This window comes from Salmo salar, chromosome ssa18 (genome assembly GCF_905237065.1).
Source record: "Salmo salar chromosome ssa18, Ssal_v3.1, whole genome shotgun sequence".
Classification (NCBI taxonomy): Eukaryota; Metazoa; Chordata; class Actinopteri; order Salmoniformes; family Salmonidae; genus Salmo; species Salmo salar.
This window is the reverse complement of record NC_059459.1, coordinates 15,129,441-15,148,555: the sequence shown is the minus strand read 5'-3', so window position 1 is coordinate 15,148,555 and position 19,115 is coordinate 15,129,441. Positions and strand designations below refer to the sequence as shown.

Sequence of the window (19,115 nt, the reverse complement as noted above, 5' to 3'; positions counted from 1 at the left end):
GTTTTATCACACAATGCCACAAATGTCTCAAGTTTTAAAGTAGCGTGCAATTGGCATGCTGACTGATTTCCCTGTTGCCAGGGAATTGAATGTGAATTTCTCAACCATAAGCCGCCTCCAACGTCGTTTTAGAGAATTTGGCAGTACGACCAATCGGCCTCACAACCACAGACCACGTGTAATCACGCCAGCCCAGGACCTCCACATCTGGCTTCTTCACCTGCAGGATTGTCTGAGACCAGCCACCCGGACAGCTGATGAAACTTTGGGCTTGCACAACCAAAGAATTTCTGCACAAACTGTCAGAAACCGTCTCAGGGAAGCTCATCTGCGTGCTCGTCGTCCTCAACCGAGGTCTTGACCTGACTGCAGTTCGGCGTCGTAACCGACTTCAGTGGGCAAGTGCTCACCTTCGATGGCCACTGGCATGTTGGAGAAGTGTACTCTTCACAGATGAATCACAGTTTCAACTGTACCAGGCAGACGGCAGTATGGCGTTGTGTGGGTGAGCAGTTTGCTGATGTCAACGTTGTGAACAGTGTGCATCGTGACGGTGGGGTTATGGTATGGGTAGGCATAAGCTACGGACAACAAACACAATTACATTTTATTGATGGCAATTTGAATGCACAGAGATACCGTGACGAGATCCAGAGGCCCATTGTCATGCCATTCAATCGCCACCATCACCTCATCTTTCAGTATGATAATGCACAGCCACATGTCGCAAGGATCTGTACATAATTCCTGGCAGCTGAAAATGTTCCAGTTCTTCCATGGCCTGCATACTCACCAGATATGTCACCCATTGAGCATGTTTGGGATGCTATGGATCAACGTGTATGACAGCGTGTTCTAGAGGTCGACCGATTATGATTTTTCAACGCCGATGCCGATTATTGGATGACCAAAAAGGCCGATACCGATTAATCGGCCGATTTATATTTTTTATTTGTAATTATTTCCCCCCCCTTTTATTTTATTTATTTGTAATAATGACAATTACAACAATACTGAATGAACACTTATTTTAACTTAATATAATACATCAATAAAATAAATTTAGCCTCAAATAAATAATGAAACATGTTCAATTTGGTTTAAATAATGCAAAAACAAAGTGTTGGAGAAGAAAGTAAAAGTGCAATATGTGCCATGTAAGAAAGCTAACGTTTAAGTGCCTTGCTCAGAACATGGGAACATATGAAAGCTGGTGGTTCCTTTTAACATGAGTCTTCAATATTCCCAGGTAAGATGTTTTAGGTTGTAGTTATTATAGGAATTATAGGACTATTTCTCTCTATACCATTTGTATTTCATATACCTTTGACTATTGGATGTCCTTATAGGCACTTTAGTATTGCCAGTGTAACAGTATAGCTTCCGTCCCTCTCCTCGCTCCTATCTGGGCTCGAACCAGGAACACATCGACAACAGCCACCCTTGAAGCAGCGTTACCCATGTAGAGCAAGGGAAACAACTACTCCAAGTCTCAGAGCGAGTGACGTTTGAAACGCTATTAGCGCGCACCCGCTAACTAGCTAGCCATTTCACATCGGTTACACCAGCCTAATCTTGGGAGTTGACAGGCTTGAAGTCATAAACAGCGCAATGCATTGCGAAGAGCTGCTGACAAAACGCACGAAAGTGCTGTATGAATGAATGCTTATGAGCCTGCTGGTGCCTACCACCGCTCAGTCAGACTACTCTATCAAATCATAGACTTAATTATAATATAATAAACACACAGAAATACGAGCCTTAGGTCATTAATATGGTTGAATCCGGAAACTATCATCTCGAAAACAAAACGTTTTTTTTCTTTCAGTGAAATACGGAACCAGTCCGTATTTTATCTAACGGGTGGCATCCTTAAGTCTAAATATTCCTGTTACATTGCACAACCTTCAATGGTATGTCATAATTACGTAAAATTCTGGCAAATTAGTTCGCAACAAGCCAGGCAATGAACGCAATAATCGGCAAATCGGTGGCCAAAAATACAGATTACCGATTGTTATGAAAACTTGAAATCGGCTCTAATTAATTGCCCATTCCGATTAATCGGTCGACCTCTAGCGTGTTCCAGTTCCCGTCAATATCCAGCAACTTCTCACAGCCATTAAAGAGTTGTGGGACAACATTCCACAGGCCACAATCAACAGCCTGATCATCTCTATACGAAGGAGATGTGCCGCGCTGCATAAGGCAAATGGTGGTCACATCAGGTACTGACTGTTTTTTTGATCCATGCCCTTTATTTAAAGGTATCTGTGACCAACAGATGCATATCTGTATTCCCAGTCATGTGATATCCATATATTAGGGCCTCATTTATTTGAATTGACTGATTTCCTCATGTGAACTGTAACTCAGTAAAATCTTAGAAATTGTTGCATGTTGCATTTATATTTTTGTTCATTGTAAGTCAGTTATCCTCAACTGTAGTAGTTAAGGTAGGGTAGTAGACTTTTATCATACCACTGTGTAGGAATCTATTATTGTTATGCCTCCTGAGAATGAAACATAATGGACCAAGGGAGAGATTCCACATCAAATGATGATAAAAATAATGCATGTTTTGTTGAAGTTGTCGATCTCCTTTCACAGTGGCTATACATTCCAACATCCAGTTCTTTGTAAAGATCCAGGCATTCATAGATGCAGCTTTATGGAGCGAACCATACATAAGCCTGCCCAGACCTTGTAAAAAAGCTCGCTCATGAGGCCCTGATGATCTTGACAAACAGCTGGGTTTGGAACAACCTTTATTCCATGTCTTTCTATATTGGTAAACATTATTTTGTGTGGTTTTAATCTAAACTAACTCAAGTATATGTAGCAGAGCATTGAGATAATTGTTAAGGTGGGTGTGAGTAATAGTCATGTTTCACTTAGCATGTGAGGCAGCCATTGGGTTGGAATTAATAGATATGTTTCCACATGGTTGTTCTGTTTTAAGAAACCCAATAAGAGTTCAAGTATGTTTCCTCTTATGGGATGATGAACAGTTGAAGATGACTGACTGGAATCCTTTGGTCCCTACAGCTGCCCATGAGTATGAGGGTCTTCAGAGGGAGCATGAGAGAGCCACCATGGAGGTCAGTGTTGTACAAGGCTTGTTATAACTGTTCAGTTAATGTGTATAGGTATCCATGCAACAGGTCTTGGGGAGGTGTGCGTAATTTCAACTGTGTTAGCACTTAATGATTGATAGTGATTAATGATGAAAGAAAATAAAGGTTTGCTTATTTTTTTAAATGATTGTATGTGTGAAAGAGAGACTATGTGTGTGTGTGTGTGTGAGAGAGAGAGAGAGAGAGAGAGAGAGAGAGAGATGCTTTATTGTGGTGCTATAGCAGGGCTTAGAATCATGGCAGACATGGCTTGGAAAACCTGGAGCCAAATTCAATCAGTGCCATTTCCCTACAATTCTCCAGATAGGGGTTATTTTAGCATGGCAGACAAAACAAATGAACATAAACTGCCCTGTACATAGTATACTACTCAGGACTCTTTGAACTAGCCAGTACTTTCACTGCAATGGTTTCAACAGAGAAAAGAGCTCATTAATTGTATCATATCAGATTTGCATGCTGTTGTGATAAACGTTCAATCTCATATCATATGTAATGTATGCATTGTGCCTCGGAGATATGAATGTCGTCTGGATTTTGGAGGATTCTGCTTTCATCATTTCACTTTCAGCTATGTGGTGGTGGTGGTTTATGTAGCACTTGTTAAGGTTCACATAAGGTTCATATTGGGAAGCCTTTTTACAGAGTCCATCATCTTCATGACCTCAGCTGTACTCCCACTGAAATGTCGTTCTCAGATTGAGTTCAAGTGGAGTATGATCTTGCATAGACTGGCTCAATGAAGGTAGGACACCAATGTAAATAAATACAATTGTTCTCTTTTGTGCTTTGGTCATATCAGTGTCAACGGATGCAGGCAGAGAGAGACGAGGCAGTCAAAAGGCTTGAAGAGTTTCAAAAAGGTGAGAACATAAAAAAAAATATATGTTTTAGTCAAATCCATCTTTCGTCAAAGATGAATGATCTAATATTGATCTGATATTCTTACATACCAGGTTGCTATTGTTTTCCTCCTGGTAACATATGCATCATTGGAAACTAGTCAGGGATTGTACAGGAGGGACTATAAACACCTACAGTTCTGTTATGTAATGTTTACCACAGCATTCTTTTCATGCTATCAAGCACACTAGCTCTGCTGCTGTAACCTTTGAACCCTGGACTCACTATGAACAATGTGTGTTTGTCATTTACCTTGGGTAAAAGGCACACCCTTTAGGCGGTAACATGGCTTGGTTTACTCTTATGCTTGCCACTTCTGTCAATGCAAATTGATTAACCTTTAGTTATATCAGAGAAACGTACAGTCATATGATTTTCTTTTGTAAATACTAGTCTTCAGAATGCAAAATGACACTTAAAGCATCTTCTCTGCTTCTTCTCCACTATTACTGTTTCCTTCCACACATACAAATGTGCTTGAAATACAATGCATTTCTGTGTTTTTTTCGCAGGGATTTTTTTTCTTAAAACCAAAATGCGTCACACAAACCACTCAAGCCAGTAATTTGATCTCTGGAATTTTAGAAGGTATAAATATGTCAGAGATGGTTGAAATAGTTGTTCTTTGTAATCACGTCAGTCGAAGGATTTTCATCTGAATAAATGTGCCTTCTGCTCATACATCTAGTATTTCTCCAGCCAAAAAACACATATTTTGTTTGACTTCCAATTTAATAGAGGCTGCCTTGCTATGCCAAGCAGCTGCATATTAGGACCTATTACGTGATTTCATAGCTCTGAGAAAATTGCTCCTATTCACAAAGAAACGACGGGACGAAGAGGGAGAGAAAAAAAGCCCCCAACACACAATCACGTCTTTTCAATTGACGATGGCAAGGTTGATGACAACATGACCATTGTGTTATAATGATAAGACCACAAAGGCATCTGCCCCCTCATCAAGGCTTCAGTACGGCTGCAGATACAATTTAATTCACTGCTCTGTCTGCTCGCTGATACCATTATACCACACGTCAGCACAGGGGTAATCACTGTCTTCCCCGACAGGAGGGGAAAAAGAGGGGAGAAAAAGATGGAGCGATGATGGTGAGGCCGAAACGTACAATTAAGACTGCCAATTCTGACATGTCAGAACCCCAGTCGCCCCGCACTTGTACACTTTCCACTTCCAGGCCTGTTTATTTACCATGTCTACCAGTAATTACAATTAACGTGTAATTTATTTCAAGGCGTCCTTTGCTGGTGTTGAGTGTGTTGGGCATTATGAGTCTGTGAAAGAGCGGAGCCACAGAGATGCTGGGATGAAACTGTCAGCTAAGTGCTATTGAATGACTTATGTGGAGAGGGTGCAGGAGGAACTTTTGATATCGCAGGCACAGACGTTCATCAAGTTTCAATTAGGTGTCATTGGGAAGGGATAGGCCTGTGTTAACGGCATTAATTCCTATTTTTCCCCTTCGACCACAATATTTAATTAGTTAAGTGGCAGTAAGCCCGTTCTCTTTTTGTGGGGTTTGTGATTACGCCTGCAAATGAAGTCAACGTTTAGAACATTAAGTGTGTCTCTGAAAGTTTGTTTTTTTTGGCTAAAGGGAGCTTTTATACTTCACAGTTTAAAAAGTCTTACATCAGGGGCTAGATAATGGTCGCTAAATGTTTATATTTTATCCTACAGTCAATCTCATGCCCTTTTGAGTTTCCATCAGCAATTTCCATCAACAAACACTAACTAACCACTCTGGTGAAATGATCCATTATGGTTCTATAATCAGTTGTCATGTCTGACCATGAACACACAATGACATTAATTAAATTGTAATCAAATGCACCCATTGTTTCAGGGAGGTTGTTTTCTTCGACCTTCCTGTAGTGGTTTTACATAGTCTCAAATGTGTTTTCATAGTTCCACTGATCTTGTGATTTTTCCCGGAAAGCAGAATCAATAAGACCTCAGTGGCATTAGTAATATTAGTTAACTTCTTTTTAAATTGAAAAGAGAATATATGTGGTTCATGGCAAATGTCTGACACAAAAGAAAACAGAAACATACATACTTACACCACCGTTCAAAGGTTTGGGGTCACATAGAAATGTCCTTGTTTTTGAAAGAAAAGCAATTTTTTTGTCCATTTAAAATAACATCAAATTGATCAGAAATACAGTGTAGAAATTGTTAATGTTGTAAATGACCATTGTCGCTGGAAACGGCTGATTTTTAATGGAATATCTACATAGGCGTACAGAGGCCCATTATCAGCAACCATCACTCCTGTGTTCCAATGGCACATTGTTTTAGCTAATCCAAAAGGGTTTTCTAATTGATCATTAGAAAACCCTTTTGCAATTATGTTAGCATAGCTGAAAACTGTTGTCCTGATTAAAGAAGCAATAAAACTGGTATTCTTTAGACTAGTTGAGTATCTGGAGCATCAGCATTTGTGGGTTCGATTACAGGCTCAAAATGTCCAGAAACAAATAACTTTCTTCTGAAACTCGTCAGTTTATTCTTGATCTGAGACATGAAGGCTATTCCATGCAAGAAATTGTCAAGAAACTGCAGATCTCGTACAACGCTGTGTAGTACTCCCTTCACAGAACAGCGCAAACTGTCTCTAACCAGAATAGAAAGAGGAGTGGGAGGGCCTGGTGCACAACTGAACAAGAGGACAAGTATATTTGAGTGTCTAGTTTGAGAAACAGACACCTCACAAGTCCTCAACTGGCAGCTTCATTAAATAGTACCCGCTAAACACCAGTCTCAATGTCAACAGTGAAGAGGCGACTCCGGGATGCTGGCCTTCTAGGCAGAGTTCCTCTGTCCAGTGTCTGTGTTCTTTTGCCCATCTTAATATTTTATTTTTATTGGCCAGTCTGAGATGGCTTTTTCTTTGCAACTCTGCCTAGCATCCCCGAGTCGCCTCTTCACTGTTGACGTTGAGACTGGTGTTTTGCGGGTACTATCAGCCGTTTCCAGCAACAATAGTAATTTACAACATTAACAATGTCTACACTGTATTTCTGATCCATTTGATGTTATTTTAATGGACAGAAAATGAGCTTTTCTTTCAAAAACAACGACATTTCTAAGTGACCCCAAACTTTTGAACAGTAGTGTATATTGTCAAGTGTTGTGACCTTGTGTTGACATGAGTATATTTCTTAGTAAATGTAGAAAAAGTATCAGATTCCACAGTAAGTGTGTCAACAGAAATGCTAATGTTTATCTTGTTTAGCTTGTTTTGTAAAGAGCGCATAAGAAGTGCACAATTCCCTAGTCGTCTCATCCTTGAGGTGTAACGTTACCTCTAACCTTGGGATGTAAAGCTAATTGTAAAAGCAACTAAATATTTCCAACCAAAGACATGTAAAAAAAAATCTTTATGATATTCAAGACTGAAACATAAAACAACATAAAGATATGAGCTCCGATAGAGTTCCACAGTATGAGTCATAATACCCATAAAACCTAGAGGTCAATCTTGGTTCCAATCTTTTTTCCACCATTCATTTTTTCCCATAGGGGTTTTTACAAACACTTAAAATAAAGGCTGTGTTTTGTGTACGCTTATCCTGGTGTGATGTTTTGATAACTGTGTAAATCTCTCTAGGAGAAGGTGACTTTTATAAATATATTCATCTGTATTTACCCCCAAAAATGAAATCTGAATTAGCTGCTAATGTGGCTATCATAAAGAACTACAAATACCATGATGATCTGGACGAGACTGCCGAATCGAGGAAAAGGTAAGAATCTCAGAATTCTAATGTTAGCTAAATGTGGAAATGAATAAATTGGCAACATTTCTTACACACTGTCATGTGTGAGTTTTAAATTGACACAATACCTGTTAGCAAAGGTGTCAGCTAGAGATGACATGCAGGAGCTCGCAGGGATTTCAAATTTTTCTTTGCATGATTTAAATAGAACCGAATATATTGCTAAAGTAATCTTGTCCGAGAGAGATTTACACGGTTAACAAAATGTCACGCCAGGGTAAACCTGCACGAAATACAGCCCTTATTTTAAGTGTTTTTAAAATTCCCAATGGGAAAAATGATTGGAACCATTTCCCTGTTTGACCGCTATGTTTTATGGGTATTATGACACCTCCACTGTGGGGCTCTATAAGGTGAACCTTAGAATCAGACCACATGGCAAAAATGTTTTTTTAACTCTGTTATTGATAAAAATAGATAAATGACTTAGGCCCCAATTCAATCAATCGCAGATAAAGAAAAAAAAGTACTGCACAATGTTTACGCTGGATTGGAGGTGTTCAACAGTGTTGTTTCTGTCACTCTCCTACAGTGTCCCACATGGTAATTGAAGAGGTCAACAGCATTCAGGATAACCTGGACATAGAGAGGACATGCAGACAGAGTGTGGAAGCCCTGGCCTCCAAGGTGGGTCAGCCTAATGAGCAATGAAGGACTTTGCCCATTGTATGCTTCCAATTCTTCCCTTGAAACAAATATTGCACCTAATTTCTCTGTAGACACCATCATTCTTGGTGCAAAAAACTTTACTAACATTTTCTGTACAAAAATTGGTCCTGTAATCCAGTGTACAGTTATTTTGTGAAATGCTTGCCAAATGTCTAGGTCTGATTCAGAGTGGGCAGAGTGATTTCTCAGCCCGCTGAAGCTGGACTCATCACTCTAATCATTACACACACAATTCTTTGGACAGAAGCCCTCTGCTTCCACCTGGCAGTTCTGCCAGGGTTGGGGAAGAGCTTCTGTACAATACCTCCTCCTCCCAACAATCCAGTCCCAGCCAGGCATGGCTGGCCACATGCAGCTGTGCTTTCTACACATATGAATGTTTTTGCTATAACGTTTATCTCTTCAAAAAAAAAAAAGATGTTCTGGGGAGAACTCTGATGGTGCACTTTCAATAAGGATTATTTGATGATATTACAGTTGCTATTGGGCATCCATATGGCCATCTATGTATTTGCATATTTTGTCATGTTTGAAATGCTATTCGATTACAGTTTTATTTTATTGCTTTAGTGCAATTTTCACAAGTACAGTATGTGGTACATTTTCACAACTCTTACTACAGTTGTTTCAAAACTCTAAGCACATTTTCAATTGACTAAGTACAACACACAAACTCATACAGTCACTTTTTCATCTAGAAATAATAATGTTTCACATTGCAATGCATGTTCATATAAAGTAATTGCCTTTCACAATGCAATGCGGCAGGTAGCCTAGTGGTTAGACCGTTGGACTACTAACCAGAAGGTTGCAAGATTGAATCCCTGAGCTGACAGATGTTGGAACATTGCTGCAGGGGTTTGCTTCTATTCAGCCACAAGAGCATTAGTGAGATCGGGCACTAATTTTGGGCAATTAGGCCTGGCTCGCAGTCGGAGTTCCAATTCATCCCAAAGGGGTTCGATGGGGTTGAGGTTAGGGCTCCATGCAGGTCAGTCAAGTTCTTCCACACTGATCTTGACAAACCATTTCTGTATGGACATCGCTTTGTGAACGGGGCATTGTCATGCTGAAACAGGAAAGGGCCTTCCCCAAACTGTTGCCACAAAGTAGGAAGCACAGAGTCGTCTAGAATGTAATTGTGTGCTGTAGCGATAACATTTCCCTTCATTGGAACTAATGGCCTAGCCCAAACTATAGAAATAGCCCCAGACCATTATTCCTCCTCCACCAAACTTTACAGTCGGCACAATGCGTTCGAGCAAATAGCGTTCTCCTGGCATCCGCCAAATCTAGATTCATCTGTCGGTCTGCCAGATGTTGAAGCGTGATTCATCACTCCAGAGAACACGTTTCCACTGCTCCAGAGTCCAATGGCGGCAAGCTTTATACCACTCCAGCCTATGCTTGGCATTGTGCATGGTGATCTTAGGCTTGTGTGCGGCTCGCCCACGAACAGTTATTGTGCTGACGTTGCTTCCAGAGGCAGTTTGGAACTTGGTAGTGAGTGTTGCAACCAAGGACAGATGATTTTTGCACACTACGTGCTTCAGCACTCAGCGGTCCTATTCTGTGAGCCGAAGTCAGCCCGTCAGTTGAACGGTGTTTCCTCCGACACATTGGTGCGGCTGGCGTCCGTGTTATATGAGCAGGTGTTAAGAAGTGCGGTTTGGCGGATCATGTTTCGGAGGACGCATGACTCGACCTTCGCCTCTCTCTCGAGCCCGTTGGTGAGTTGCAGCGATGAGACAAGATTGTAATATCATGAAATTGGGGAGAAAAAGGGGAGAAAATTACACAAAAACACAAAAATAAATACAAAAATAGTCACTGAGCTTTTCAGTAAGGTCATTCTACTGCCAATTTTTGTCTATGGAGATTACATGGCTGTGTGCTCAATTTATACACCTGTCAGCAACAGGTGTATAAATTTAAAGGGATTTTGTTATTTTATTTTTATTTCACCTTTATTTAACCAGGTAGGCTAGTTGAGAACAAGTTCTCATTTACAACTGTGACCTGGCCAAGATAAAGCAAAGCAGTGCGACACAAACAACACAGAGTTACACATGGAATAAACAAGTGTACAGTCAATAACACAATAGAAAAAAATCTATATACAGTGTGTGCAAATGGCGTGAGGAGGTAAGGCAATAAATAGGCCATAGTAGCAAGTAATTACAATTTAGCAAGTTAACACTGGAGTGATAGATGAGCAGATGATGATGTGCAAGCAGAATACTGGTGTGCAAAAGAGCAGAAAAGTAAATAAAAACAATGTGGGGATGAGGTAGGTAGATTGGATGGGCTATTTAAAGATGGGCTATGTACAGCTGCAGCGATCGGTTAGCTGCTCGGATAGCTGATGTTTAAAGTTAGTGAGGGAAATATAAGTCTCCAGCTTCAGCGATTTTTGCAATTCGTTCCAGTCATTGGCAGCAGAGAACGGGAAGGAAAGGCGGCCAAAGGAGGTGATGGCTTTGGGGATGACCAGTGAGATATACCTGCTGGAGCGCATGCTACGGGTGGGTGTTGTTATCGTGACCAGTGAGCTGAGATAAGGCGGAGCTTTACCTAGCAAAGACTTATAGATTACCTGGAGCCAGTGGGTCTGGCGACGAATATGTAGTGAGGGCTAGCTGATTAGAGCATACAGGTTGTAGTGGTGGGTGGTATATAGGGCTATGGTGACAAAACGGATGGCACTGTGATAGATTGCATCCAGTTTGCTGAATAGAGTGTTGGAGGCTATTTTGTAAATGACATCGCCGAAGTCGAGGATCAGTGGGATAGTCAGTATTACGAGGGTATGTTTGGCGGCGTGAGTGAAGGAGGCTTTGTTGCGGAATAGAAAGACGATTCTAGATTTAATTTTGGATTGGAGATGTTTAATCTGAGTCTGGAAGGAGAGTTTACAGTCTAGCCAGACACCTAGGTATTTGTAGTTTTCCATATATTCTAAGTCAAAACCGTCCAGAGTAGTGATGCTAGTCGGGCTGGCCGGGGGCGGGCAGCGAACGGTTGAAGATGCATTTAGTTTTACTAGCGCTTAAGAGCAGTTGGATGCCACGAAAACAGTGTTGTATGGCATTGAAGCTCGTTTAGAGGCTTGTTAACACAGTGTCCAAAGAGGGGCCAGATGTATACAGAATGGTGTCGTCTGCGTAGAGGTGGATCATGGAATCACCTGCAGCAAGAGCAACATCATTGATATATACAGCGAAAAGAGTCGGCCCGAGAATTGAACCCTGTGGTACTCCCATAGAGATTGCCAGAGGTCCGGACAACAGGCCCTCCGATTTGACACACTGAACTCTGTCTGAGAAGTAGTTGGTGAACCAGGCGAGGCAGTCATTTGAGAAACCAAGGCTGTTGAATCTGCCGATAAGAATATTGTGATTGACAGAGTCGAAAGCCTTGGCCAGGTCAATGAAGACGGCTGCACAGTACAATCTTTTATCGATGGTGGTTATGATATTGTTTAGTACCTTGGTCGTGGCTGAGGTGCACCCGTGACCAGCTCGGAAACCGGATTGCACAGCGGAGAAGGTACGGTGGGATTCCAAATGGTCAGTGATCTGTTTATTAACTTGGCTTTCGAAGACTTTAGAAAGGCAGGGCAGGATGGTTATAGGTCTATAACAGTTTGGGTCTAGTGTCACCCCCTTTGAAGAGGGGGATGACCGCGGAAGCTTTCCAATCTTTAGGGATCTAAATACGAAAGAGGTTGAACAGAGTCGTAATAGGGGTTGCAACAATCGCAGCGGATAATTTTAGAAAGAGAGGGTCCAGATTGTCTAGCCCAGCTGATTTGTACGGGTCCATGTTTTGCAGCTCTTTCAGAACATCTGCTATCTGGATTTGGGTGAAGGAGAAGCTGGGGAGGCTTGGGCAAGTAGCTGCGGGGGGTGCGGAGCTGTTGGCCGGGGTTGGGGTAGCCAGGAGGAAAGCATGGCCAGCCGTAGAGAAATGCTTATTGAAATTCTCGATTATCGTGGATTTATCGGTGGTGACAGTGTTACCTAGCCTCAGTGCAGTGGGCAGCTAGGAGGAGGTGCTCTTGTTCTCCATGGACTTTACAGTGTCCCAAAACTTTTTGGGAGTTAGAGCTACAGGATGCAAATTTCTGTTTGAAAAAGCTAACCTTTGCTTTCCTGACTGACTGCGTGTATTGGTTCCTGACTTCCCTGAACAGTCGCATATTGCTGGGACTATTCGATGCTATTGCAGTCCGCCACAGGATGTTTTTGTGCTGGTTGAGGGCAGTCAGGTCTGGAGTGAACCAAGGCCTATATCTGATCTTAGTTCTACATTTTGTAAAAGGGGCATGCTTATTTAAGATGGTGAGGAAATTACTTTTAAAGAATGACCAGGCATCCTCGACTGACGGGATGAGGTCAATATCCTTCCAGGATACCCGGGCCAGGTCGATTAGAAAGGCCTGCTCGCAGAAGTGTTTTAGGGAGCGTTTGACAGTGATGAGTGGTGGTCGTTTGACCGCGGACCCAAAGCGGATGCAGGGAATGAGGCAGTCATCGCTGAGATCCTGATTGAAAACAGCAGAGGTCTATTTGGAGGGCAAGTTGGTCAGGATAATATCTATGAGGGTGCCCATGTTTACGGATTTTGGGTTGTACCTGGTGGGTTCCTTGATAATTTGTGTGAGATTGAGGGCATCTAGCTTAGATTGTAGAACTGCCAGGGTGTTAAGCATATCCCAGTTTAGGTCACCTAACAGAACGAACTCTGAAGATAGATGAGGGGCAATCAATTCACATATGGTGTCCAGGGCACAGCTGGGAGCTGAGGGGGGTCTATAACAGGCAGCAACAGTGAGAGACTTATTTCTGGAGAGATTCATTTTTAAAATTAGAAGCTCGAACTGTTTGGGCATAGACCTGGAAAGTATGACAGAACTTTGCAAGCTATATCTGCAGTAGATTGCAGCTCCTCCCCCTTTGGCAGTTCTATCTTGATGGAAAATGTTGTAGTTGGGGATGGAAATCTCAGAATTGTTGGTGGCCTTCCTAAGCCAGGATTCAGACATCAGGGTTGGCGGAGTGTGCTAAAGCAGTGAGTAAAACAAACTTAGGGAGGCTTTTTCGGTTACAGAAGTCAACAAATGAGAGTGCCTGGGGACACGTAGGGCCGGGGTTAACCTCCACATCACCCGAGGAACAGAGGAGGAGTAGGATGAGGGTACGGCTAAAGGCTATCAAAACTGGTCGTCTAGTGCGTTGGGGACAGAGAATAAAAGGAGCAGATTTCTGGGCGTGGTAGAATAGATTCAGGTCCTAATGTACAGGCAGAGGTATGGTGGGGTGTGGGTACAGTGGAGGTAAACCCAGGAATTTTGTGATGATAAGAGAGGTTGCATCTCTGGACGTACTAGTTATGCTGGGTAAGATCACCGCATGTCTGGGAGGTGGGACAAAGGAGGTATCTGAGGCATATTGAGTGGGACAAGGGGGACTAGTACATAATGTACATACTTTTGTACTGTGCATTCGGAAAGTATTCAGACCTATTTACTTTTTCCACATTTTGTTAAATTACAGCCTTATTCTAAAATTGATTTCATTGGCTGCAATTTCTAAGGCTGGTAACTAATGAACTTATATCCTCTGCAGCAGAGGTAAATCTGAGTCTACCTTTCCTGTGGCGGTCCTCATGAGAGCCAGTTTCATCATAGCGCTTGATGGTTTTTGAGACTGCACTTGAAGAAACTTTCAAAGTTCTTGAAATTTTCCAGATTGACTGACCTTCATGTCTTAAAGTAATGATGTACTGTCATTTCTCTTTGCTTATTTGAGCTGTTCTTGCCATAATATGGACTTGGTCTTTTACCAAATAGGGCTATCTTCTGTATACCACCCCTACCTTGTCACAACACAACTGATTGTCTCAAACGCATTAAGAAGAAGAAAAAAAATCCACACCTGTTAATTGAAATGCATTCCAGGTGACTACCTCATGAAGCTGGTAGAGAGAATGCCAAGACTGTGCAAAGCTCTCATCAAGGCAAAGGGTGGAATCTCAAATATAAAACACTTTTTTGGTTACTACATGATTCCCTATGTGTTATTTCATAGTTTTGATGTAGAAAATTGTAAAAATAAAGAAAAACCCTTGAATGAGTAGGTGTACTGTAAATATTCACACAATACAGGTTAGAATCACCTTTGGCAGTGATTACAGCTGTGAGTCTTTCTGGGTAATTCTCTAAGAGGTTTGCACACCTGGATTGTACAATATTTGCCCATTATTCTTTTCAAAATTATTCAAGCTCTGTCAAATTGGTTGTTGCTCATTGCTAGACAACCGGTTTCAAGTCTTGTCATAGATTTTCAATCTGATTTGTGTCAAAACTGTAACTCGGCTACTCAGGAACATTCACTGTCCTCTTGGTAAGCAACTCCAGTGTAGATTTGTCCTTGTGTTTTAGGTTATTGTCCTGCTGAAAGGACATCTCCCAGTGTCTGGTAGAAAGCAGAATGAACTAGGATTTTGCCTGTGCTTAGCTCCATATTATGTATAAAAAAAAATATCCTGAAAAACTGGCCAGTCCTTAACGATTACAAGCATACCCATAACATGATACATTCAGAACAATGCTTGAAAATATGGAGAGGGGTACTAAATTTACATTTTAGTCATTTAGCAGTGCAATTATTTCAATCCAGACCTATGTCAGGCATGGATTCGCAATGGCAAAAGGTTTTTCCCCAGGTGCATGAACAATGAGGATATTTACTGCGATTTCAATGAGAACCTATGGCCAAATGCTCAAGACATGCTTGATGCAAACTAGTGCCTGCTAAACATTGTTAAACATGATCACACCTTTGATCACACATGGGATAGAAATGATGGAAACTTGATTTTCAGTCAATTTTAATAGGTAGTGCAAATGTATTGCCTAATGTGAAAAAAGTGTAATATAATGTAATTTACAGTACTCATAATTTACATTCAAAGGGCAATTTTGAAAAATGTATCTTAAATATTTTGCTATTGGTTTTTGCTGGTTGTTAAAATAACTAAATTGAGAAGATATCAATATGTTGTGTTTTGGTGATTAAACCAATGTACTCATTATACAGTATTTCACAGTAAACTTATATTTTGGATCAATGATTGTGTAGTGAAAGATGTCTACAAACAAAATGAATTCACAATGAAAGATTACAATTTAAGACTTGGTGCATTGCAAGTGTTACCAGTTTGGAGTTTTATACTAAGAGTTTTGAAAATTCACCACATGTGTGTGAAAATAGTAAAGAATGTGGAACACATGATACAAATGAATTGTTGTGGACAACAACCACTTGGAAATATTGTACAGTTGTCCAGGGAAAAAGTGTAAATGTCAAATAATGGGCCTTCCCTTTTTCTTGTAATTGCGCATTACTTTCGGGAAGTAACTAGAGCACATTGTAAAACTTTTCCGTCTAAATGTACAGCATTATACTGATAGTATAGTTGCCAGCTAAATACTTTAATTTTGCTTCACACAGGGATGCTGTAAAATGTTTTACAGTAAGAAACACAGTGCTGTATTATACAATACAGCATTATACTGTAAATGAATGAGCCTACTGTAATCATTACACCAACACAGCATTATTATACAGCAGTATTATATAATTACAGTCATTTGCTGGCAACTCCTCTGCCAGTATAATGCTGTAAATTTACAGTACAGCATGTTACAGTAATCCGTTTTACGGTACTAATACACTTAATGTAATATTTTTTCAGTAATTGTAATGAATGGATGAATGAATAAATTAATTCTATTAATTGAAGAGGTTTGTATTTTACTGTAATTGAATGGGATTGGTGCAAGCATATTACAGCATATCAAATATATACACTACTGGTCAAAAGTTTTAGAACACCTACTCATTCAAGGATTTTTCTTTATTTTTACTATTTTCTACATTGTAGAATAATAGTGAAGACATCAAAACTATGAAATACAGTGCCTTGCAAAAGTATTCATCCCCTTTGATGTTTTTCCTATTTTGTTGCATTACAACCTGTAATTTAAATTGATTTTTATTTAGATTTCATGTAATGGACATACACAAAATAGTCGAAATTGGGGAAGTGAAATGAAAAACAATAACTTCTTAAAAAAAAAAAAAAAAAAATGATTTATGGAAAAGTGATACGTGCGTATGTATTCACCCCCTTTGCTTTGAAGCCCCTAAATAAGATCTGGTGCAACCAATTACCTTCAGAAGTCACATAATTAGTTATATTGCACACAGGTGGACTTTATTTAAGTGTCACATTACCTTAGTATATATACACCTGTTCTGAAAGGCCCCAGAGTCTGCAACACCACTAAGCAAGCGGCACCATAAAGACCAAGGAGCTCTCCAATCAGGTCAGGGACAAAGTTGTGGAGAAGTACAGATCAGGGATGGGTTATAAAAAAATATCCAAAACTTTGAACATCCCACGAAGCACCATTAAATCCATTATTTAAAAATGGAAAGAATATGGCACCTCAACAAACCTGCCAAGAGACGGCCACCCACCAAAACTCACGGACCATGCAAGGAGGGCATTAATCAGAGAGCCAACAAAGAAACCAAAGATAACCCTGAAGGAGCTGCAAAGCTTCACAGCGGAGATTGGGGTATCGGTCCATAGGACCACTTTAAGCCGTACACTCCACAGAGCTGGGCTTTACGGAAGTGTGGCCAGAAAAAGACATGCTTAAAGAAAAAAAGAAGCAATCATGTTTGGTTTTCGCCAAAGGCATGTGGGAGACTCCCCAAACATATGGAAGAAGGTACTCTGGTCAGATGACACTAAAATTGAGCTTTTTGGCCATCAAGGAAAACGCTATGTCTGGCGTAAACACAACACCTCTCATCACTCCGAGAACACCATCCCCACAGTGAAGCTTGGTGGTGGCAGCATCATGCTGTGGGGATGTTTGAAGGAATGATGGATGGCGCTAAATACAGGGAAATTCTTGAGGGAAACCGGTTTCAGTCTTCCAGAGATTTGAGACTGGGACAGAGGTTCACCTTCCAGCAGGGCAAAAACCCTAAGCATACTGCTAAAGCAACACTCAAGTGGTTTAAGGGGAAACATTTAAACGTCTTGGAATGGCCTAGTCAAAGCCCAGACCTCAATCCAATTGAGAATCTGTGGTATGACTTAAAGATTGCTCTACACCAGCGGAACCCATCCAACTTGAAGGAGCTGGAGCAGTTTTGCCTTGAAGAATGGGCAAAATCCCAGTGGCTAGATGTGCCAAGCTTATAAAGACATACCCCAAGAGACTTGCAGCTGTAATTGCTGCAAAAGGTGGCTCTACAAAGTATTGAGTTTGCGGGGGTAAATAGTTATGCAAGATCAAGTTTTCTGTTTTTTTGTGTTATTTCTTGTTCACAATAAAAAATATTTTGCATCTTCAAAATGGTAGGCATGTTGTGTAAGTCAAATGATACAAACCCTAAAAAAATCTATTTTAATTCCAGGTTGTAAGGCAAAAACATAGGAAAAATGCCAAGGGGGTGAATACTTTCGCAAGCCACTGTAACACATATGGAATCATGTAGTAACCAAAAAAGTGTTAAACAAATCAAAATATATTTTGTATTTGAGATTATTCAAATAGCCAGACTTTGCCTTGATGACAGCTTTGCATTCTCTTGGCATTCTCTCAGTTAGTCACCTGGAATGCATTTCAATTAACAGGTGTGCGTTATTAAAAGTTAATTTGTGAATTCCTTTCCTTCTTAACCTCTTTCATCTAGACGTTCCGCTAGCGGAACACCTGCTCCAATATCCAATGATAGGCGTGGCGCGAAATACAAACTCCTCGAAAATCCGAAAACTTCAATTTTTCAAACATATGACTATTTCACAGCATTTTAAAGACAAGACTCTCCTTTATCTAACCACACTGTCCGATTTCAAAAATGCTTTACAGCGAAAGCAAAACATTAGATTATGTCAGCAGAGTACCCAGCCAGAAATAATCAGACACCCATTTTTCAAGCTAGCATATAATGTCACAAAAAACAAAACCACAGCTAAATGCAGCACTAACCTTTGATGATCTTCATCAGATGACACAACTAGGACATTATGTTATACAATACATGCATGTTTTGTTCAATCAAGTTCATATTTATATCAAAAACCAGCTTTTTACATTAGCATGTGACGTTCAGAACTAGCATACCTCCGGTGAATTTACTAAATTACTCACGATAAACGTTCACAAAAAACATAACAATTATTTTAAGAATTATAGATACAGAACTCCTTTGTGCAATCGAGGTGTCCGATTTTAAAATAGCTTTTCGGTGAAAGCACATTTTGCAATATTCTGAGTAGATAGCCCAGCCATCACGGCTAGCTATTTAGACACCCACCAAGTTTAGCCCTGACCAAAGTCAGATTTACTATTAGAAAAGTTTGATTACCTTTGGTGTTCTTCGTCAGAATGCACTCCTAGGACTGCTACTTCAATAACAAATGTTGGTTTGGTTCAAAATAATCCATAGTTATATCCAAACAGCGGCGTTTTGTTCGTGCGTTCAAGACATTATCCGAAGTGTAAATAAGGGTCACGAG

The 19,115-nt window shown here is 40.6% G+C and overlaps 1 protein-coding gene across 2 annotated transcripts in view; it reads left to right on the top strand.

Moving 5' to 3' along the window:
• Positions 1-19,115, top strand: part of shtn1 (shootin 1) — a 43,932-nt gene that overhangs the window by 1,462 nt on the left and 23,355 nt on the right. For both annotated transcript variants that reach the window (XM_014154473.2, XM_045700773.1), the window contains exons 2-4: positions 3,049-3,101; positions 3,940-4,000; positions 8,371-8,465. In XM_014154473.2, coding sequence (XP_014009948.1) covers positions 3,049-3,101; positions 3,940-4,000; positions 8,371-8,465 — 209 coding nt within the window. The remainder of the gene's footprint in view (positions 1-3,048; positions 3,102-3,939; positions 4,001-8,370; positions 8,466-19,115) is intronic.